This window comes from Hypanus sabinus, chromosome 2, assembly GCF_030144855.1.
Source record: "Hypanus sabinus isolate sHypSab1 chromosome 2, sHypSab1.hap1, whole genome shotgun sequence".
Taxonomy (NCBI): Eukaryota; Metazoa; Chordata; class Chondrichthyes; order Myliobatiformes; family Dasyatidae; genus Hypanus; species Hypanus sabinus.
Genome location: NC_082707.1, coordinates 133,917,263 through 133,941,767, shown reverse-complemented (window position 1 = coordinate 133,941,767; position 24,505 = coordinate 133,917,263). Strand labels below are relative to the sequence as shown.

The 24,505-nt window shown below is 39.8% G+C and overlaps 1 protein-coding gene across 5 annotated transcripts in view; it reads right to left on the bottom strand.

Annotated features, from left to right (window-relative positions):
* pals1a (protein associated with LIN7 1, MAGUK p55 family member a) overlaps window positions 1-24,505 on the bottom strand; it is an 87,010-nt gene that overhangs the window by 2,337 nt on the left and 60,168 nt on the right. For all 5 annotated transcript variants that reach the window (XM_059955393.1, XM_059955408.1, XM_059955403.1 and 2 more), the window contains 8 exons: window positions 20,971-21,132; window positions 20,756-20,833; window positions 19,981-20,164; window positions 18,391-18,462; window positions 11,942-12,013; window positions 1,906-2,073; window positions 1,627-1,829; window positions 665-775 (listed from right to left, as the gene is read on the bottom strand). In XM_059955393.1, coding sequence (XP_059811376.1) covers window positions 665-775; window positions 1,627-1,829; window positions 1,906-2,073; window positions 11,942-12,013; window positions 18,391-18,462; window positions 19,981-20,164; window positions 20,756-20,833; window positions 20,971-21,132 — 1,050 coding nt within the window. The remainder of the gene's footprint in view (window positions 1-664; window positions 776-1,626; window positions 1,830-1,905; window positions 2,074-11,941; window positions 12,014-18,390; window positions 18,463-19,980; window positions 20,165-20,755; window positions 20,834-20,970; window positions 21,133-24,505) is intronic.

Here is a 24,505-nt window from a genome sequence, read left to right as displayed (position 1 = left end):
AGAGTGTTTAATTCTACACAAAATTTCACACAGCAAGATGGATTACCATTTCAGCTAGAATGGGAAAATCTGTGGATATTGTCTTACAATAAAGTCTAGGGCATTCAGGAAAAATTGAGAAACATTCCCATACAGAGCATGTAGAAATCTGGATTATTTTTTCCCTGCGAACAGCAGGTAATATTAAATCTAAAATTGATGGGCTTATGATAACCAGAATTATGATAATTATCGGATAAAGAAACTAGACAGATGTTTTGTTTGGCTATGATATTACTGTATGGCATTTAGATGGATGAGCTAAATGGATCATTCTTATTTTTACATTCTCATGGGTGAATGAAATGTTAACAAGAACAAGGAGAGTAAGGAGCTCAAGGTCATGCTTCATGGAATTGTGGGAGATTTTACAGCACTCTTCTTTGCTCTCTAACAACTGCTAAACTTGTTGACAATGATCAAAAAAAGACTAGAATGTTGAATAACTGTGCATGTTTAATTGGAGAAATCTAAAATACATTGCAATGAATATAAGGAGTTATTATTGCTGCTAGTTCTTGACCTACACATAATACAACTTTTTTTTCTAAGAAAAAGTACACAGGAACCTGATGAAAATGAAGATTTAATGAGGGGCTTCTCATGACCTATAGAAAAATACTACCTTAGGATTTTTCCCCTCTTTGGTAAGCATCGCACGCAATCGTTCCTGGGAAGGTGGTGCAATGAAGATTATGTACGGCTTTAAGTCAGAATTGCGCAGAATCCTCAGAGACTGTAGAATAGAAAAAAAAGCAGCAAGCTTAAAAATGACCAATTCTTTCTGGGTATTTTGTTATATTGTTTATTTCTCTTTCATTGAAATTCACCTTGTGGAACTATGAATTAATTGAAACCCCTGGACCACTCCATCTAATGCAGGGGCTTCAATCTGGGGTCTATGAACCCCTTGCTTGGTGGTGTTTGTACAGGGTATAAAAAGGTTGGGAACTCCGATCCAAAGTAACATTGTGTTTGCTACAGATCATTTAAACAATAAGATGGTGTGCAAGTACTTTCATGTGGATAGTTAAGCCTTCACTGTAAATTTGATAAAATCTATGCAAAATCAGGACAGCTTTAGAACAAAAAGTGATGATTTAAAAAAACATTTTTATTGGATTTTTAAGAAAAATAATGGACCTATAGAAGTAACATTTTCATGTTCTGGTTTTACTGTTGGTAACAATTGTTTCCTTAAGCATTCTACATGGCCCAATTTAAACTCTTTCAGTTGTTGCTACAACATTCCTAGTAAATCTTTTATTCCCAGTTGTCTCCAATGCACCTATTATTTTTAATCCATTCAATATGAAAGTAATATTCTTTTGTACAAAATTATCATGATATTAAATAATAACATTTTAATTCTTCCATCAATGGAAATCTACCAGTGATAGGTGACAAAGCATGTCCACTTTTTGGTTTTGTGGTAAATCACTAATCATGAGTTCTAAGGAACCAAATATTCTTTCTTTATATTGTTAATCCTATTTATGCAACAATTATCTCACTGGTATTGCTCTTCAAATTTCTTAATAAAAATACTGCATTGCTGTGGATTAGCTCACACACTTTATTGCTTACCTGTGTGTGCAAATTTAACAAGCATATCTTCCCAGAGTTAATCACTTGTCGTACTGAATCAATACTGGTACCATACAAATTTTTTTCATATTCTCCATATTCGATGAATTTGTTGGTGGCAATGTCAGCTTCAAAAAACTGACGTGCCACAAAGAGATAATCACGTCCATTCACCTCACTATCTCTCATGGGCCGTGTTGTATCTACAAGTTTAAGAATATAGGTTAGAGAGTTCATAACAAACACTACAGTTAAACCAAAATAGTACAGGTAACTTACGGGGCACTGCCGGAGCAAAACGATCAGCCTCCCTTTCCATCAGCTTCTGCCGCAGTTCATTCTGGCCACAGTTCACTGGGCCAATTAAAACTATTGGCCGTTTCCTACTTGCAGGTTGGTGATACAGTGACATTTCTTCATATGTCAAGATTTCATCATTGTCATAGTCTAGTGAGGAAGGGAGCAAGACACAGAAATCCTGAAATTAGTCAAAATACATTAAAGTGTTCCTTGACAAGTTTCAGAGATTTATCCATAAATACTATCATAGTTTTTAGAATAAACTTCTAAATAACTTCATCAAATACTTTCTTTTATCTCATGTTAGTTTTATTGAAGCATTTAATGCTGAGAGGTGAATAAGGCGAAGACAAATGCTAGGGTTAGGCTCCTAGACTTCATACATTTATAAACCAACATAGAAACCTACAGCACAATCCAAGCCTTTTGGTCCATAATGCTGTGCTGAACATGTCCTTACTTTAGAAATTACCTAGGGTTCTCCAGAGCCCTCCATTTTTCTAAGCTCCATGTACCTATCCAGGAGCCTCTTAAAAGACCCTATTGTTTCTGCCTCCACCACAGTCGCCGGCAGCCCATTCCACACAGTCACCACTCTCGGCGTAAAAAAACGTACCCTGAAATACCCTCTTTATGTACTTCCAAACACCTTAAAACCCTGCCCTCTCGTGTTAGCCATTTCAGCCCTGGGAAAAAGCCTCTTAGACTATCGGCATGATTAATGTCTCTCATCATCTTATACACCTCTATCAGGTCTATTGGGGGGGTGAAAGACAGCCTACCCAAGGGAAGCAACAGTGGCCGTGCCTCCGGCACAGAGTCTGGCCCTGAAGTTCAGAAGGGTAAGGAAAGGAAGAAGAAGGCAGCAGTAATAGGGAACTCGATAGTTAAGGGGTCAGATAGTCGATTCTGTGGACACAGTCAGGAGACCCAGATGGTAGTTTGCCTCCCTGATGCCAGGGTCCGGGATTTTTCTGATCGCATCCAAGATATCCTGAATTGGGAGGGTCAGGAGCCAGAGGTTATGGTACATATAGGTACCAATGACATAGGTAGGAAAAGGAAAGAGGTCCTGAAAGGAGAATATAGAGAGTTAGGAAGAGAATTGAGAAGAAGGACCACAAAGGTAGTAATCTTGGGATGACTGCCTGTGCCATGTGACAGTGAGAGCAGGAATGGAATACGGTGGAGGACAAATGCGTGGCTGAGGGATTGGAGCAAGGGGCAGGGATTCAAGTTTCTGGATCACTGGGATCTCTTTTGGGGCAAGTGTGACCTGTACAAAAAGGGCGGGTTACACTTGAATCCCAGGGGGACCAATATCCTGGTGGGGAGATTTGCTAAGGCTACTGGGGAGACGTTAAACTAGAATGGTTGGGGGCTGGGAATCAAATTGAAGAGACTAGTAGAGAGGAGGTTAGTTCACAAATAGAGAAAGCTTATAGCAGTGTGTGATTGAGGAAGGCAGGTGATAGAGAAGGGGAGCGCTCAGACCGAAGATGTAGGGGAGAAGGAAGAAAAAGATAGTAAAATTGTTTGCACCATTAGAGATAAACAGAGAGTAAGAGGTGGAGAATTTCTTAAATGCATTTATTTTAATGCTAGGAGCATTTTAAGAAAGGTGTCTGAGCTTAGAGCATGAATTGATACCTGGAAATATGATATTCTAGCTATTAGTGAAACACGGTTGCAGGAGGGGTGTGATTGGCAACTAAATATTCCTGGATTTCATTGCTTCAGGTGTGATAGAATCGGAGTGGCAAGAGGGGGAGGTGTTGCATTGCTTGTCAGAGAAAATATTACAGCGGTGCTTTGGCAGCATAGATTAGAGGGCTCATCTAGGGAGATTATTTGGGTGGAATTGAGGAATGGGAAAGGTGTAGTAACACTTATAGAGGTGTATTATAGACCACCTAATGGGGAGTGAGAACTGGAGGAGCAAATTTGCAAGGAGATAGCAGATATTTGTAGTAAGCACAAGGTTGTGATTGTGGGAGATTTTAATTTTCCACACATAGACTGGGTACCCCATTGTGTAAAAGGGGTGGATGGTTTGGAGTTTGTAAAATGTATGCAGGGTAGTCTTTTGCAGCAATACATCGAGTTACCAACTAGAGAAGGGGCAGTGTTGGATCTGCTGTTACGGAATGAGATAGGTCAGGTGACGGAGGTATGTGTTGGGGAGCACTTCTGGTCCAGTGATCACAATGCCATTAGTTTCAATATAATTATGGAAAAGGATAGGACTGAACCCAGGGTTGAGATTTTTGATTGGAGAAAGGCTAACTTTGAGGAGGTGCGAAAGGATTTAGGAGGAGTGGATTGGGACAATTTGTTTAATGGGAAGGATGTAATTGAGAAATGGAGGTCATTTAAAGGTGAAATTTTGAGGGTACAGAATCTTTATGTTCCTGTTAGGTTGAAAGGAAAGGTTAAAAGTTTGAGAGAGCCATGGTTTTCAACGGATATTGGAAACTTGTTTCCGAAAAAGAGAGAGATCTACAACAAATACAGGCAGCATGGAGTAAACGAGGTGCTCGAGGAATATAAGGAATGTAAAAAGAATCTTAAGAAATAAATTAGAAAAGCTAAAAGAAGATATGAGGTTGCTTTAGCAAGTAAGGTGAAAATAAATCCAAAGGGTTTCTACAGTTATATTAATAGCAAAAGGATAGTGAGGGATAAAATTAGTCCCTTAGAGAATCAGAGTGGACAGCTATGTGTGGAGCCAAAAGAAGAGATGGGGGAGATTTTGAGCAATTTTTTTTCTTTGGTATTCACTATGGAGAAGGATATTGAGTTGTGTAAGGTAAGGGGAACAAGTAGGGTAGTTAGGGAAACTATGATGATTAAAGAAGAGGAAGTACTGGTGCTTTTAAAGAATATAAAAGTGGATAGGTCTCCAGGTCCTGACAGGATATTCCCTAGAACCTTGAGGAAAGTTAGTGTAGAACAGGGGCTCTGACAGAAATATTTCAAATGTCATTGGGGATGGTGCCAGAGGATTGGCGTATTGCTCATGTGGTTCCATTGTATAAAAAAGGTTCTAAGAGTAAACCTAACAATTAACAGCCTGTAAGTTTGACGTTAGTGGTGGGTAAATTAATGGAAAGTATTCTTAGAGATAGTATATATAATTATCTGGATAGATAAGGTCTCATTAGGAACAGTCAACAAGGACTTGTGCGTGGAAGGTCATGTTTGACATATCTTACTGAATTTTTTGAGGAGGTTGTGAGGAAAGTTGACGAGGGTAAAGCAGTGGATGTTGTCTATATGGACTTCAGTAAGGCCTTTGACAAGGTTTCGCACGGAAGGTTAGTTAGGAAGGTTCAATTGTTACGTATTAATATTGAAGTAGTAAAATTAATTCAACAGTGGCTGGATGGGAGATGCCATAGAGTAGTGGTGGATAACTGTTTGTCAGGTTGGAGGCTGGTGACTAGTGGTGTGCCTCAGGGATCTGTACTGGGTCCAAAGCTGTTTGTCATTATACATTAATGATCTGGATGATGGGGTGGTAAATTGGATTAGTAAGTATGCAGATGATACTAAGATAAATGGCGGCGTTGTGGATAATGAAGCAGATTTTCAAAGCTTGCAGAGAGATTTAGGCCAGTTAGAAGAGTGGGCTGAAAGATGGCAGATGGAGTTTAATGCTGATAAGTGTGAGGTGCTACATTTTGATAGGACTAATCAAAATAGGACATATATGGTAAATGGTAGGGCATTCAGGAATGCTGTAGAACCTAAAGGTGGAATTTCATGTGGAAAAGGTGGTGAAGAAAGCCTTTGATATGCTGGCCTTTATAAATCAGAGCATTGAGTATAGGAACATAGAACATAGAATAGTGCAGCACATTACTTCAATGTTGTGCCGACCCTCAAACCCAGCCTCCCATATAACCCCCTACCTTAAATTCCTCCATATACCTGTCTAGCAGTCTCTTAAGTTGGGATGTAATGTTAAAATTGTACAAAGTATTGGTGAAACCAAATTTGGATTAGTGTGTACAGTTCTGGTCACCGAATTATAGGAAAGATGTCAACGAATCAGAGACAATACAGAGGAGATTTACTAGAATGTTACCTGGGTTTCAGCACCTAAGTTACAGAGAACGGTAAAGTTAGGTCTTTATTCTTTGGAGCGTAGAAGGTTGAAGGGGGACTTGATAGAAGTATTTAAAATTATGAGGGGGATAAATAGAGTTGACGTGGATAGGCTTTTTCCATTGAGAGTAGGGAAGTTTCAAACAAGAGGACATGAGTTGAGAGTGAGGGGGCAAAAGTTTAGGGGTAACACGAGGGGCAATTTCTTTACTCAGAGAGTGGTCGCTGTGTGGATTGAGCTTCCAGTAGAAATGGTAGAGGCAGGTTCGATATTGTCATTTAAAAAAAATTGGATAGGTATATGGACAGGAAAGAAATGGAGGGTCAGTGGGACTAGGTGAGAGTAAACATTCAGCACGGACTAGAAGGTCCGAGATGGCCTATTTCCATGCTGTAACTGTTACATGGTTATATCTTACCAACCACTGAAGTAAGACTCATTGGTCTACAATATCCTGGGCTATCCCTACTCCCTTTCCTGGATAAGGGAACAACATCTGTGACCCTCCAATCCTCCGGGACCTCTTCTGTCCCCTTTGATGATGCAAAGATCATTGTCAGAGGCTCAGCAATCTCCTTCCTCATATCCCACAGTAGCCTGGGGTATATTTCATCTAGTCCCAATGACTTATCTAACTTGACGCTTTCCAAAAGCTCCAGCACATCCTTTTTCTTAATGTCTATATGCTCCAGCCTGCTGTAAATCATCCCTACAATCGCCAAGGTCCTTTTCTGTAGTGAATACTTAAGCAAAGTATTCATTAAGTACCTCTGCTATCTCCTCTGGTTCCAAACACACTTTTCCACTGTCACACTTGATTGGTCCTATTCTCTCACGTCTTATCCTCTTGCTCTTCACATACTTGTAGAATGCCTTGGGGTTTTCCTTAATCCTGCTCACCAAGGCCTTCTCATGGCCCCTTCTGGCTCTCCTAATTTCATTCTGAAGCTCCTTCCTGCTAGCCTTATAATCTTCTAGATCTCTATCATTACCTCTTTTTTTTAAACCTTTTGTAAGCTTATCTTCTTGATTAGATTTTCAACAACTTTTGTACACCATGGTTCCTGTACCCTACCATCCTTTCCCTGTCCAGCTATAACGTACCTATGCAGAACACCACGCAAATATCCTCTGAACATCTGCAACATTTCTTCTGTACGTTTCCATGAGAACATCTGTTCCCAATTTATGCTTCAAGTTCCTGCCTGATAGCTTCATTTTTCCCCTTATTCCAATTAAACGCTTTCCTAACTTGTCTTTTCCTGTCCCTCTCCAATGCTATGGTAAAGGAGATAGAATTGTGGTCACTATCTCCAAAATGCTCTCCCGAGAGACCTGACACCTAAGCAGGTTCATTTCCCAATACCAGATCAAGTACAGCCTCTCCTTTTGTAGTCTTATCTACAAACCCCATTTCCAGAAAAGTTGGGATATTTTCCAAAATGCAATAAAAACAAAAATCTGTGATGAACCCTTATTTAACAAAAGTACAAAGAAAAGATTTTCAATAGTTTTACTGACCAACTTAATTGTATTTTGTAAATATACACAAATTTAGAATTTGATGGCTGCAACACACTGAACAAAAGTTGGGACAGAGTTAAAGTAAGATTGAAAAGTGCACATAATATTCAAGTAACACTGGTTTGGAAGACTCCAAATTAAGCAGGCTAATTGGTAGCAGGTGAGGTATCATGACTGGGTATAAAAGTAGCATCCATCAAAGGCTCAGTCTTTGCAAGCAAGGATGGGTCGTGGCTCACCCCTTTGTGCCAAAATTCATGAGAGAATTGTTAGTCAGTTCAAAAGGAACATTTCCCAACGCAAGATTGCAGAGAATTTAGGTCTTTCAACATCTACAGTAGATAATATTGTGAAAAGATTCAGAGAATTCAGAGACATCTCAGTGCGTAAAGGGCAAGGTCCGAAACCACTATTGAATGTGCATGATCTTCAAGCCCTCAGGCGGCACTGCCTAAGAAACCGTCATGCTACTGTGACAATTATAGCCACCTGGGCTCGGGAGTACTTTGAAAAAACCATTGTCACTTAACACAGTCCGTTGCTGCATCCAGAAATGCAACTTGAAACTGTATTACACAAGGAGGAAGCCATACATCAACTCTATGCAGAAATGCCGGTGAGTTCTCTGGGCCCAAGCTCATCTCAGATGGGCCGAAAGTCTGTGGAACCATGTGCTGTGGTCAGATGAGTCCACATTCCAGCTAGTTTTCGGAAAAACAGGCGTCGAGTTCTCCGTGCCAAAGATGAAAACGACCATCCTGACTGTTATCAGCGGAAGGTGCAAAAGCCAGCATCTGTGATGGTATGGGGATGCATCAGTGCCCACGGCATGGGTGAGTTGCATGTATGTGAAAGTACCATTGACTCTGAGGTGTATATTAGGATTTTAGAGAGACACATGTTGCCATCAAGGCAACGTCTCTTCCCAGGACGTCCATGCTTATTTCAGCAGGACAATGCCAGACCACATTCTGCACGGGCTACAACAGCATGGCTTTGTAGACACAGAGTGCATGTGTTTGACTGGCCTGCTGCCAGTCCAGATCTATCTCCTATTGAAAATGTAAGGCGCATCATGAAGAGGAGAATCAGACAACTGAGACCACAGACTGTTGAGCTGCTGAAGTCTTATAACAAGCAAGAATGGACAAAATTTCCAATTGCAAATCTACTACAATTAGTATCCTCAGTTCCAAAACGATTAAAAATTGTTATTAAAAGGAAAGGTGATGTAATACAATGGTAAACATGCCTCTGTCCCAAGTTTTCTTGAGTGTGTTGCAGCCATCAAATTCAAAATTTGTATACATTTACAAACTACAATTAAGTTGGTCAGTAAAACTATTGAAGATCTTTTCTTTGTACTTTTGTCAGTTAAATAAAGGTTCACGTGAATTAACCAATCACAGATTTTTGTTTTTATTGCATTTTGGAAAATATCCCAACTTTTCTGGAAATGGGGTTTGTACATATCGTGTCAGGAAACTTTCCTGAACACACCTAACCAACTCCATCCCATCTAAACCCCTTGTTTTAGGAAGATGCCAATCAATATTGAGGAAATTGAAATCTTCCCACCACAACAACCCTGTTATTATTGCAGCTTTCCAGAATCTGTCTCCCTATCTGCTCCTCAATGTCCCTGTTACTACTAGGTGGTCTATAAAAAATACCTCGTGTTAATGACCCCTTCCTGTTCCTAACTTCCACCCAGGGACTCAGTAGACAATCCCTCCATGACTTACTCCTTTTCTGTAGCCATGACACTATCCATGAACAGTAGTGTCACACCCCCACCTCTTTTGCCTCCCTCCCTACCCTTTCTGAAACATCTAAAGTCTGGCACCTGGTAGCCATTCCTGCCCCTGAGCCATCCAAGTCTCTGTAATGGCCACATCATTGTTCCAAGTACTGATCCACGCTCTAAGCTCATCTGCTTTGTTCACGGTACTCCCTGCATTAAAATAGACACATTTCTAACCATCATTCTGAGCATATCCTTTCTCTGTCACCTGCCTATCCTCCCTCTCACACTGTCTACAAGCGTTCTCGATTTGTGAGCCAACCGCCCCTTCCTCCGTCCCTTCAGTTTGGCTTCCACACCCCCAGCGATTCTAGTTTAAACTCTCCCCAATAGCCTTAGCAAACCTCCCTGCCAGGACATTGGTCCCCCCTGGATTCAAGTGCAACCCATTCTTTTTGTACAGGTCACTCCTGCCCCAAAAGAGGTCCCAATGATCCAGAAATCTGAATCCCTGCCCCCGCTCCAATCCCTCAGCTACACATTTATCCTCCGCCTTAGTCTATTCCTACACTCACTGTCGCATGGCACAGGCAATAATCCCAAGACGACTAACCTTTGAGATCCTGCTTTTCAACTTTCTTTCTAGCTCCCTGTCGTCTGTTTCAGGACCTCCTCCCTTTTCTTACCTATGTTGTTGGTACCAATATGCACCATGACCTCGGGCTGTTCACCTTCCCACTTCAGGATGCCGTGGACACAATTAGAAACATCCCAGACCCTGGCACCTGGGAGGCAAACTACCATCCATGTTTCTTTCCTGCGTCCACAGAATCGCCTGTCTGACTCCCTAACTATAGAGGCCCCTATCACTGTTGCCATCCTCCCTTTCCCTACCCTTCTGAGCCACAGGGCCAGACTCTGTGCCAGAGGCACCGCCACTGTTGCTTCCCCCAGGTAGGTTGACCTTCCAACAGTACTCAAACAGGAGTACTTATTGTTAAGAGGGCCAGCCACAGGGGTACTCTCTAGTATCTGACTCTTGCCCTTCCCTCTCCTGACTGTTACCCACTCATCTGTCTCCTGTGGCCCTGGTGTGACTGCTTGCTTAAAACTCTTCTCTATCACCCTCTCACCTTCCCTGACCAGACAAAGGTCATTAAGCCACATCTCCAGTTCCCTAAAACGGTCCCTAAGGAGCTGCAGCTTGAAGCATCTGGTGCAGATGTGGCCATCTGGGAGGCTGAGAATCTCCCAGACATCCCACATCTGACACCCAGTATAAAACACCAGCGTCAGACATACTTCCTATTCCTATTCTTCCCAAGTAAGTTACCTCACCTCATTATTGCCAAAGCCCTCCTACTCTGACTCCCTCGACTCCGACACCTGCTCTGTAAAGCTGTCTTCTTTTTATACCCTTCCCACCGGTCTACCTTGTTGACATCCACATGCCTGCCCAGTCGTTCCTTGATCAAACCGCTGAAGAAAAAGTGATTTCCTTTTATACTCTTCCCGCCAGCCTAACTCGCTGACATTCATGCACCTGCACAGTTGTTCCTTGATATGCTAGCTGCTGTGGCACAAAAGGACATTCTTCCCACAGAATACCAGCCAGCCCTAATGATGAACAATTCTGTACAATGGACCTTATTCTACCAAGTTTCATCAAAATACTACTCATCCTTTGAGGATCTTTTCAAGTTTATGTCAGAAGAAATCAACAAATTTCTCACTGCAATTCTCCACGTTGAATCACATATTTCAAAAAGTCAGCAACTGTTTCAATAAAGTTGATAATTCTAAAGAAGACTGCCAATTAAAAACTGAAATAGCTATTTTATTTGCCACATACCTGTACACACTTTGCAACTTCAACTATGCATACTCAGCATGCTTTTACTTGGCAAGTTAACAGATAGAATTAAACATGAAAGTTCAAACCACATTTTGTAACGTGATTATATTTTCATATTGAAAATGATACCTTCTGCCCAACTCTAGTGTCCATCATTCTCACCTTAACCTCCATAGTATCAACTGACTTTCCTTCTTCAGTTCTTTGTTACTTCCATTATCATTCTTGTATACATTTCCTGCCATCCAATACATTAGACTGTTGTTCTAACTTTAAATATCGTCTCATTCCAGAGTCTGCCTGATATTACTCAATATTTCCAGCATTTTCTATTTTTGTTTCTGTATCTGCAATTTTAAAAAAAATTCATATCTGTTCACACCCTCTCTCTGCTAACCAAGCCCAGATGCTAACTGAGTTCTTCAGTGCATTGTGCAAATTACCCTTGATAAACTGGAAGAGCAGTTTCTGCTTAAAGTACTAAAGGGCCAGAATCATAACCATAAGTGTGAAGGCGAGGGAAACAAGGTCTATCTGGACCACTGGCAGCTGTGTAATTAGCCATAAGTGAAGTGCATGGTAAATTATCTGCAGTCTTCTGTGAAAATTCAATGAATTGCTTAACAGCCTGATTGACATGTTAATTGCAGAAGATTAGCATGTGTGTACTTTACACATATTAAACATGCTTGAGAAGCAAAGTTATCCATCTTTAAATATATTTGTTGGTTATACTTCACATATGAAATTCCTCAAATTAAAGCTGTACAATTTTACATACCGTCATTTCGATTTGCATTATATAACACTTTTTTCCGCTTCTTCTTATTTTTCTTAGCACACCAAAGTTTACCTAAAACAGAGAAACATTTTACAATCACATACATTGTAAGTAAATTTCAAAATCAACTTTTAACCATATGATATACAGTCACATTTTAGCGAAGTAAGGTAGGAATTAAAACAATTTTTTTTAAACAAGGAGAGTCTCACACCAGTGAAAACTAAATGCAATCTTGTGATCACAGAACAAACAGCACAGAAGGAAGCCTTCTTTTGTTCATTATTCATTCCAATCTTTGATCTTTTCCCACATAAGCTTGCAAATGTTTTACATCAAGTAATTAATCATTTCCCTCAGAAAATTACAATTGCAAATATTTCCACTACCCAATCTGGTACTACATTCCAGAACACAACTTGAAATATTAGAAACCTCTAATCCCTCTGTAAATTCAATTTATCCTAGTGTGGTTGCTGCCTGGATTCAAATATTAACCAAATCTCTCACCCATCAGCATCATGCTCCAAAGCCAAACAAGATCAGCTTTGTTTTAAAAAATCTTAATTTTATCCTCAGATCTTTCTTTGTCTTGATCCCCCTACCTTTGGATTTTCTCAGATTACAATCTGTATTTCTGCTTCAGTACAGGTCTCTAATGTAACATTGATTTTAATCATTGCATCATTCCACCAACTGTAAAGCGTCCAAGTTTTAAAATTCTTTTTTTAAACACTCTCCATTCATCATTCCTCATTATAAATCTCATTCTGCCTGTCCTAATGGATTCTTGTGTAGTATTCTGCCCAGTTAGGTTTGGTAATAGAGCTCTGTGTTGGTGCGTGGCCAAGTGGTTAAGGCATTGGTCTAGTGATCTGAAGGTCGCTAGTTCAAGCTTCAGCTAAGGCAGCCTGTTGTGTCCTTGAGCAAGGCATTTAACCACACATTGCTCTGCGACGACACTGGTGCCAAGCTGTATTGGCCCTTGCCCTTCCCTTGGACAACATTGGAGAGGGGAGACTTGCAGCATGGGCAACTTTCCAAGGCACAAATCCATGGTCTCTCAAGACTAACGGATGCCTAAAATGGAAGCTCTGAAGCATCTTGGTATGTTTGTTATACTGATGGCAGTAGACTGAATTTATATATGTTTTTAGTCATTTTTATCAATACATGCAAATCCATATCCTTTAATTAGAAATATGATTTTCCAGGAAGAATGCAGAAATAATATAACACGAGAATCATTATTTCTAATGGCTTTTGCTGTTTATTGCAAAGATAGCAAATGGTTTTAGAAGCTTGGGATTTCTTTGTTGACAATTTACGTTTTGTCAATTCAGTCTGTTAGTATGTGAATCCACCGTTTTCATTAAAAAGGTAACTTACAACTGAGCTTTTAACATAACAACCATTAAGTTTCTTATCTAAAATAACTGTAATAATTTGATTATGATATTAATTCTGTACGATAATATTACAACAAGTATTATCCAATGTAATGATCTTGGCATTCCTCATATCCTGTGGTATAACTCCTTTCTGCCAGCAGATGCAGTAGGGTAGTCATGTTGTATTTGATCAGGTCTGGGTAATCCCATCATTGCCTGGTGCCTTCCTTAATGAGACCAAGCTGTTGACAGTTTGCTGAGCTCCTGTAGGTTCGGCTCTGTATCCAGTTTTTCCATAGTTGAGAGGCACTCAGTGGCATCTAGGGCTGAAGTGGCGATGGTGTTCACTTTGGAGTAGAGGTCAGAGTAACGTTCTATTCATCTTTCCAACAGTTTGCCCTTCTATGATTACTTCTCCATTGATGGATTTGAGAGGAACCATCTTGCTCTGAGAGGGACCACAAGGGCTTTCTTGAGGTCATTGTACATACACCTCATATTGCCCGTTAGTGCTGTAATCCGGATGTCTTTCCTGAGCTGGATCCAATACTTGTTGGCTCATCACCCGAAGGTCTGCTGAACTTTACTTCTAGCAGACTTGAGGATCTATAGGTTCCTTACAGTTGGTGAATGCTTATACTCTGCTAGGGTAGCACATTTGACTTCAATGACGAGGTTCACCTCGGTGGATCTGGCTTCAAGATCTTCTTTCCAAAAGGTAACGAAAGCTGTGCTGAACATGGTATTCTGCATTAGTTCCTTTTTCTCTGTGATAGTTTCCAGACTGCTGGGCTTGAGCGCCCAGCTTCTGGGTATTGAGCTTCTTTCTCAAAGGATTTATCAAACTGGTCCTGCAGGTCTGGGTAAGACATCTTACTGACATGAATGCAAGGGTTCCCTTCTTGTTTAGCGCGATGGAATTTCTTTGACTGCAGTATGATCTTGTAACAGACCAGCAAGTGGTCTGTGTCACAATTTGTGCTATGGTTGGAACATGTGAAAAGCACATTGCTGAGGAAGGAGCGCCAGACCAGGATCAAGTCCAGCTGATGACCGTATCTGGAGTGTCCAAGAAACCTTGGGTTGAAACTTGGTCTGAAACAAAGGTGAGAAGAGTGACTGTAACAACTACAGGGCATCTCCCTCTTGAATGATGTTGACAAAGTCTTTGCCTGAGTCTTTTTGGTCCATCTGCAGAAGTTGGCTGAATGTGTCTAACCGGAATCTCAAGAATGGCTTCCATGCTGTAAAGTCAACTGTGGACATGATTTTCCATCTCCACCAACTTCAGAAGAAGTGCAGAGAAGCCCCTCTACAAGGTGTTTAATGATCTCACCAAGGCATTTAACTTGTTCAGCAGTGACGGGCTCTTTTAGATCCTCTCTAAGGTAAACTACCCACCAAGACTACAGAGCATGATCAAATCCTCCACAACGCGTAGGAACCATGCAGTACAATGGCAGCTCTTTGAGATCTTCGACCTTCTCCCGAGGCATGCATTTGGCACTGCAAGAGGGAATCCACCTCCACACTACATCAGATGGCAGTCTTTTAAACATCGTCCACCTAAGAGCCAAAGTGTGCAAGAATACAACCAGAACACGCTGTTTGCTGATGATACAGCAGTTGCAACCCACACTCCGCAGCACATCCAAAGCTTGATAGATCGCTTCTCCCAGTTCTTCAATGAATTTGGTCTATCAGCCTGAAAAAGACAAATTTCTTGGGACAAGATGTGAAAGCAATACCACTCATTACCAGTGATAACAACAAAATGGATGTTGTTCATTAGTTCACATAGCTGGGGGCCATCATCACTTCTCCTTGGATGCAGAAATCGACAATCACATTGGGAAGGCTGCAACAACTCTTACCTGCTTCACCATATGAATCTGGGAGAACTCCAAACTCTCAGTCAAAACAAAGATGACAGTGTGCAAAGCTTGTGGTACCATCACACTGCTGAACAGTAGTGAGACCTGGACAACATAAGCTAAGCAGGAAAAAAGGCTCAACATCCTTCTTTTAAGATGCCTTCGTCATATCTCTAGCACCTTCTGGAGAAAGAATATTTGAAACTGAGGTGCTCCCTTGTGCCAGCATCCCTAGGCTGTACACCCTGCTCAGTCAGCATCGGCTTTGTTGACTGGGCCACATCTGCTGCACATAGGACGGCTGCATCCCAAAAGCCATCCTCTATGTGAGCTGGCTTCTGACAAGAGAACTGCTGGCATTCCCCAACTGCACTACAAGAATATCTGCAAGTAGGACATGAAGTTGCTGGATATCAACGTTATGTCCTGCAAGGAACTTGCAGCCAACTGCACCAGATGGTGAAGCACCCTGAAAAACCATCTTATGTCAGGCGAGGAAAAATTCCTGAAAGCAGAAAACAAACAGGCCCTTAGAAAGGAATGTTGCTTCTCCAGCCAACCTGAGGCCAGTTATAGATGTGATCTTTGCAATAAACACTGGCACTCTCGCATTGATCTTGTCAGCCACAAACCTCGACCAAGATGCCTACCCACTGATACCCAATGTACCACATTATGATTTACTAGATTCCAATTAGGGTATACTTCCTTAAATCTGGCTTTTATTATATGTATACAATGTAGAATACTACCTTGAGTCTCCAGGCTCAATAGCAATAGCTGTTTTTTAAAATGAAAATAAGGAAATGAAATGAAAACTACAATATATTCCACAATACACACTTCAGAGTTAAGAAAGTCTCTATATATTTAAGCTTTCAATCAGTCGAGCTCTGTTTTGATAAATGCTCCCAGTGTATCATTGATGTCTATACAGTAACTAATGCAGTAGAACAAAAAAAGTCTAGGAGTAACAAGATTGCATTCACAAATATAACTGTGCAAGATTCCACTAATCATATACAGAGCCTATAAAAAGTATTCACACCCCCTTGGAAGTTACCATATTTTATTATTTTACAACACTGGATCACAGCGAATTTAATTTGACTTTTTTGACACTGATTAACAATAAAACTCTTTTGTGTCAAAGTGAAAACAGATCTCTACAAATTAATTACAAATATAAAACAAAGTAACTGATTGCATAAGAATTCACCCCCCCCCCCACTTTAATATGACACATCAGATCATCACTGGTGCAGCCAATGGTTTTAGAAGCCACATAATTAGTTAAATAGAGTTCACTGGTGTGCAGTCAAGGTGTTTCTATCGATTGTAGTAAAAATACATCTGCATCTGGAAGGTCCAACAGCTGCTGAATCAGTATTCTGGTAAAAACTACACCATGAAGACAAAAGACAATTCTGCAAAAAGGTTATTGAAAAGCACAAGTCAGGAGATAGATACAAGAAAATTTCCAAGTCACTGAATATCCCCTGGAGTCAATCATCAAGAAATGGTAGGATTATGGCACAGCTGCAAATCTGGCTAGAGCAGGCTGTCCTCAAACACTGAATGACTGCATAAGAAAGGGACTAGTGAGGGAGGCCACCAAGAGAACTATGACAACTCTGGAGGAGATACAAGCTTCGATGGCTGAGATGGGAGAGACTGCATACAACAACTGTTGCCTGGGTACATCAACAGTTGCAGCTTTATGTGAGAGTGGCAAAGAGAAAGCCACTGTTGAAAAAAAACTCAAAGATCTCAGCTGGAGTTTACCAGAAGGCATGTGAGAGACTCTGAAGTCAGCTGGAAGGTTCTATGGTCTGATGAAACCAAAATTGAGCTTTTTGACTAACAGACTAAATGCATAAGCCAAACACCGCACTTAATCAAAAACACACTATCCCTACTGTGAAGCATGGTGGTGGCTACATCATGCTGTGGGGATGCTTCACTGCAGCAGGCACTGAAAGGCTTGTGAAGGTACAGGGTAAAATGAATGCAGCAAAATACAAGGAAATCCTGGAAGAAAAACTGATGCAATCTGCAAGAGAACTGTGAATTTGGAGAAGATATCTTTTCCAGCAAGACAATGACTCCATGCATAAAGCCAAAGCAACACAGGAATGGCTTAAAAACAACAAAGTTAATGTCCTGGAGCCAAATCAGAGTCCAAACCTCAACCCAACTGAGACTTTGTGACTCACGATCCCCATGCAATCTGACAGGGCTTGAGCAGTTTTGTAAGGAAGAATGGGGAAAAATTGCAGCATCCAGATGTGCAAAACTGTTAATGATTCATCCACACAGACTCAAGGCTGTAATTGCTGCCAAAGTTGCATCTACTGACTTGAAGGAGGTGAATATTTACAATTATTTTGTGTTTTATATTTGTAATTTAGATCACTTTGACGAGATCTGTTTTCACTTTGACATGAGTCTTTTTCTGTTGACCAGTGTCAAAAAAGACAAATTAAATCCACTGTAATTCAACGTTATAAAACAGTAACACATTAAAACTTCCAAGGGGAGAGGTGGGTGGTGAATACTTTTTACAGGCACTGTAGGTGGTGAACATTCCAATTATTTCTGGTCATAAAAGCAGAATTGTACTCTATTCTGGGTATCAGACTAAATTTATTAAGAATAAAGATTTTTAAATTGTGAAAATTAGCAAATTGGAAATTAACCAACTGGCAGTTGCTTTGATGTCTAACTCCAAACTATAATCTTAGAGCAGGAACAAAGCAAGTATCAAACACATTTAGGAAGTCTCTTTTTTGTTAGGTACATTGTTCTTTATTATAGAAATAATAGTTAAATGGATTTTATGCTCAAGTTTTTATAACCCTGAAAAATTGTCTTTAGAGTGCATTTGTGCATTTCTGCTGTTCATTTTAGGTCAGTCATGGGGGATGACTGTGCTGTGTCATGGATTATTTCACTTTTATGTCATGGGAAGTGGTCTGTGCTTTACATGATGTAGCTGATTCTAGATATTACTCCTTATGCACTTGAATGATGTCATATTACAGATAGCAATCAGGTTTTAAAAGAAAATTGTATGTGGCACCACTTTTTAATTCAAATCTGAATTTATAACTTTCACTGTAAAAATATAATTTCTTTGGCTTGAAATTATTTTAGCCAACTTAGAAGACTTATGTTTCCCAACCTGATTTTTCAGGTTCCTTGTCTTCTTCTATCGTTTGTTTCATGGCTTCTCTTTGTTGCTGGAAGCTTTTCCCTGTTTTTGTACAAAGGAGAAAGTTTTACAACAAATAATAAGATGCGTGATTGTGAATGGATAATAAAATAAGCAATGCTAACTATAAATTATTCGTAAAATTCATTTGCTTGTCTAATCCAAAAAGTAACGTCAATTATTATTTCCTTTGACCATGCAAAAGACATAACTTTGCTGGAGGCTACAAAGGTGAACATAATAAAGCTGTCAGTTTTCTACAGCCCGAAAGGATGGTCTTAAACACCACCTTTTCTATGTTGTTGGTAAAGCAGGAGCAGTAAAAAAAATCAGTTTGCTTTGCAGTTGAGCTGTGTAAAGTGAACACAGATTCTGCATATCCCAAAATATGGTGTCAAAATAGTGTTTTCCAGTTTAAATTTATAAGTATTTAGTTGACTAAGATAAAATTAAATAATGAGTCTTCTTGATTTATCATTAAATTTCAGTTGAACTCTCTAATAAGTAGAGCACGAAGTGCCCTCAATTTTTGGCAAGCTTTACAAAGAACCACCAACGTTCACTCTTGTTAAGAAATTAATTATTTCAGTGACATATTAAAATGAAGGCCTCATTACAAAGATGACATTAATATATTGCCATAATGAAATAATATCAACAAACTTAATAGATTTATTGTAATGGAAGACTAAATGCAGGACAGTTCTCAAAATCAGTAGCAACTTAACACAAATTGAGATCAAAGTCAGCCATCAATTATTTTCAGAAAGTACCATTTAAACAGCAAGGAACATATTCAGAAACATAATACTGGACAAGAGGATGGTCAGTCAGCTGTAAGGCAACAGCTTTACCATTGATCTCTCGATATGAACTTGGCAAAAACAATGAAAGATATTTCTGCTGTTTGTGCATCAATATCATTGAGTCACATGGGCAGAAAAAAGGGACATTATGGGCCCACAAACACTAAGAAATATGATTGTGGATTTGTGGTAAACTATGTATATCTGTCTGGACACGCCCCCTGCTGACTGCTCCTGTGGCTCCTCCCACAGGCCCCTGTATAAAGGCGATTGGAGGCACTGCTCCTCCCTCAGTCTCCAGGACGTCGTGGTCTCTTTTGCTGCTAATAAAAGCCTATCGTTCACCTCCTGTCTCCGAGAGTTATTGATGGTGCATCAGGATTACAATATACCGCAGACTTAAACTCAAAGCAGTTTTGGAGGCTTCAAAAACTGTCAAGCTTTTCATAAAAAGCTGAACATCTTAATTTTGGAAAACATTTAAAAGTCTTTTTGAATTAAAAGGCCATGAGCTTGCCTTCTTTAATTTTCAGAGGAGTTGTGACCAAGGATTGAACCTTGTATTGTTTTGAATTTTGGAGCACACGGCAGAGCTGTAAAACAGCTGTCAGCAACTTTGTGATCAACAAGTTTGGCTAACAAGGTTGTGTGGATTATTCTTAGATTAATTCTGCAAGGTAAAAGTCACTCTCTACCACTCTAAGCATATTATTGAAAAAATGAGCTGAGAAATTATCAGCAAATGCTCTCTTACCTGGAACAAGCCCAGCTAATGGCTGATTATCTTCATCTCCATCTCTATAAGCCTGCCACCAGTTGGGATCTTCTTGACTGATTACATGAAGTATGTCTCCTTTTTGGAAAGATAGCCCCAACTCACGACAGGGAATATAAGGATCATCCGAAGGGTCATAATCAAAGTGGGCTTTTACGTGCACCTGATAAAGGGCAGTTTTATATAGAAACAACATACCTTACATTTCAATGAAAAATTAAAAATCATCGATTACCATTCTAATGCACCAGAGTCGGGAGCTAGAGATCCAAATCGTGATTTTACACAAGTATTTTTATTATATCTATGTTCTCATTTATAGCATATTTTCCCAAGGGTTAATTAAAATAAAAAAGTTCAGTAGGAACTTTTCACTGCAAATATATTCACAGCTCTTAATAACTGCACCTCAAACATACTGACAAATCAATTACACAATTTACAGCTTTTAAACATTCAGTTTGTACTGTTGATTATAAACCAAGGAGAAATATAAGCATTGTCCCAATTTTTCATTTGAAAGATCTCAGTAAATGTTCTCTAAAGGTGGAAGAAAAGCACTTTACCTTACATCCATAAGGCACAAATATTCATATTTCAATTAATTCAACTACTTTAAAAGAACAGATGTATTAAGATTACTACCATTAAAACAGAAATCTATTTGATAAAAGAAAAACTTGCAACACAAGTTTAAAATAATTCAGATTAGTTATGCTTTGGTTCTTAGCTATATTACATAAAGCTCACTTACCACCATTTCCTTGGCAGGAGGAATCTTGGTCTGTTGACTGGGAATCAGCACAAACGTCAGTGTACCATGCATCTCAGCCTGCATACAAAGTAAATAATTGTTTGATTTTATAGGGATGTGATCATTTAATTCAAAAACCACACAAGTCTTGATTTAAAAATTTTCTAGGTTAAAAAGGAAATACTGTTTTAAAATGACAAGTACAAACCACATACCAGCAGGTCAAACACCTCATTTACATCTTTTCCACGAATCTCAATTCCATTTATTTCAAGAACTTCATCTCCTTCGTGCAGTACACCACTCTTCTCTGCAGCACCACCCTTCACTATTCGACTGATAATCACAGAATCCATGTCATTTCGTACTGTGGCTCCCTTAAAAACGTACACAAAACATGTTATTTAGGTTGAAGGTAAATCACACAAGTTGAACGCTGAGAATCTGGTTAATCAAATGACCCCAGTAAAGGCAGCAAAGATGAGCAATACAAATGGCCCATGGTCCCTATGGTTGCTAGAAACAAGATAGTTCTGATGACAAGAATGTGTTCAACAATTGTATCTTTAACCCAGTACCTGTTTCAATAATCATGTACTTTAATTACTTACATTTTTCAGCTAGTTTAGAACATGAATGGCCAGTTGAGCAAACATCTTGAAGAACATGAGCACCTTTAGAAATGGACCTGAGCTTGAGGCATTCTTGAAGAGAGGCAGGATTAAAAATAGTAGTAGCAATTTTAAGGTATGACTGAAGGTGTAAAATGTTTGAGAAGGGCCACTAGATGGAGATAGAATGCTGTACTAAATTGAAGAACATGCCAGCTAAAATGCAAGAGAAACAAAAAAGTAGAGAAGACATATGTTGTAAATATCTTAAAGGAAATCAATCCAATACTTTCCACTGGCTCCTGCTGACTAGAATAAGTGAGGTGACAATATGAAACTGTCACTGACATATTTTCACAAGGAAGAGGTAAAAGAAACTAAGGGAGGTTTGCAGCTTTGGAAAGTAAGCACCAGGGACTAAATCTCCCCTCTTCCTAAGCAGCTTAACTGCGTAGCATTCCACAACATTCATAGATTTCAAGTAAAATGCAGGCTGTTATTTCCTGTAAACTTCACTCAATTTCAAGACAAACTGGAGTTTGCAGAACCAAGCCCATTGGAGAAATTACCGGTTGTTGAAAATGGATGTCTGAACTGATAGGTCCAAACCTGTAGTACAATATTTAAATCTCTGGACTTAAGAGGAAAATGGCCTTCCAAATAGGACTTCCAAAACGTGTATATGTCATTTCTGTTGTAATGGAGAAATCAATTTGTACTCAGCAAGTTTCCACTAACACCAATTGGTAATAGCCAGATGTTTTTATTATGTTTAGATTCAACACCTTTATCTTCCCCATCCTTTGGAACAATAACTTGGGACTTTTATTTCAATGCCCACCTCACAAGGCAGACTAGTCTCTAACTCATGCAAGGGTAGGACTTTAACAATGAGTTATTCCTTCTGCACTGCAATGGAAGGCAAACATAACGAGCAGATTGTTATGCTACGGAAGTGCTTGGGTCATAAGACTGCAACTCAGAAAAACTATGGACGGAATAGGAAGAGACCAAGGAATTTGGCAGATGCTGCAAATCCTGAGCAACACAATCAGCAGGTCAGGCAGCATAAATGGAAGGAAATGAACAGTTAATGTTTTGGGCTGAAACTCGTCATCAGACCTGACAAGGAAAGGGACAGAGTCAGAATAAAAACCTTTGGTGCTTCTCCTTCCCAGCCCCACCCCACTTTATTCTGGTTTCTTCCCCCTCCTTTTCCAGGCCTTATGAAGGGTTTTGGCCTGAAAACTGTTCAGTTCACTCCATAGATGTTGCTTGACCTGCTCAGTTCCTCTGGATTTTGTGTTTTGCTTGAGACTAGGGTGAGGGGTTGGGGGGGGGGGGGGGAGACAGTGAGGAGAGGAAATGAATGAGTGATGTAAAAGGTAGGAGGTGATAGGTGGAAGAAGTAAAGGAGGAATCTGGCAGGAGAGGACAGTGGACCACAGCATAAAGAAAAAAAGAGGTGGTGAACCCAAGGCAAGATATGGACAGGTCATAAGGATGGGGGTAGAGGGCAAGAGGAGCAGTGACAGGGTAACTGGAATGAAAGAAAACTTTTATGATGTTACCAACTTGGATGCAATAAATATCTTTACAATACTTACTCCAGGTGCACATGCAAACAAAATCTGTAAATCAAATCACAGGCTTTTAATAGTAATAGTGACTTTCTCAAGTTAATTATTTCCTACATTATGTTGTCCATCTATACATCTTAAAGAAACAAGGACCTGAACATTTCATTATTTTAGTAACACAATAAGTGTGCAAGTATTCTATCATTCTCTCTCTCTCTCTATAATATACACACATCCCTTCCCTCTCCATATTTATATAAAGTGAAGTTAAATTCTTTTGCAAATTATTGCTGCATAATGCTCTCAAACTAGTTCTGTTTCTCATTCAATAACATTTGGATAAATTGTGCTAAGTATATCCTGGTATAGTTTTCAATCTGGTAGTATTACTGCTAGTGTTTTTCACTTCAACCAAAATTTCTCAAAAAGAATTCTCAATCTTTTTGATTATTACAAGTTCATCCCCTGAAACAGGTCCCTGACCCTACTTACATCACTGGAGTATCTGGATAGTAAAGACAACCATGTCAGACTAATCAGCTTTGCCTTCAATACTATTATTCCAAACAAACTCACCAATAAACACTGGACCCTGGGAGTTAATTGTCTTCCGAGATTTTCTGATCCTACAGACACAATCAGCACAAACAGGAGGCAACACCTCAGTAACGATTAGTTTACATACTAGTGCTCCCCTTGGTTGTATGGCCAGATTCTGCTCCAACTCAGAATCAGAATTAATATCAGTGGCATATGTTGTGAAATCTGTTGACTTTACAGCAGCTGTACATTGCAATATAAGATACTATAGGGGAAACATGGATTACAGTTAGTATGTATATTAAATAGCTGAATTAAATTAGTGCAAAAATGGAAATAAAAAATGCAGTGAGGTAGTGTTTATGGATTCAGTGTCCATTCAGAAATTGGGCGGCAGCAGAGAACAAGCTATTCCTAAATTGTTCAACGTGTGCCTTCATGTTTCTGTACCTCCTTCCTGGTGATAGCAATGAGAATAATGCATGACCTGGGAGATGGGGCTCCATAATGATGGCACTGCTGCTTGAAAATGTCCTGGAAACTACAGAGGCTTGTGTCCATGAAGTAGCTAACAGACAGTGATGTAGCCAGTTAGAACTCCATGGTACAACTGTAGAAATTTAAGAGTGTTTTAGGGAGCATGCCAAATCTCAAACTCCTAATGAAAAACAGCCACTGTCATGCCTTCCCTGTAGCTGCATCCACTTATTGGGCCTAGGTTAGATCCTCAGAGATCTTGACCACAGGAACATGAAATTGCTCACCCTTTCCTCTTCTGATCCCTCTCTGAGGACTGATGTGTGTTCCCTCGTCTTGGGTCTGACATTGAGTGTAAGGCTATTGCTGCAACACCAAAAACAGGTGGCCCGTTTTTCGAATATTCGCTTTATGACACCTTGCTGTTACGAAAAAAGGCAGCGCGCGCCCTGAGCAGCCAAGCTCCTCCCCTGGAACTGCATTCCAGCTGGCATAGCTTAAACACATGTTGATTTATTTTGTGCATCTGTTAGCAAGATGAG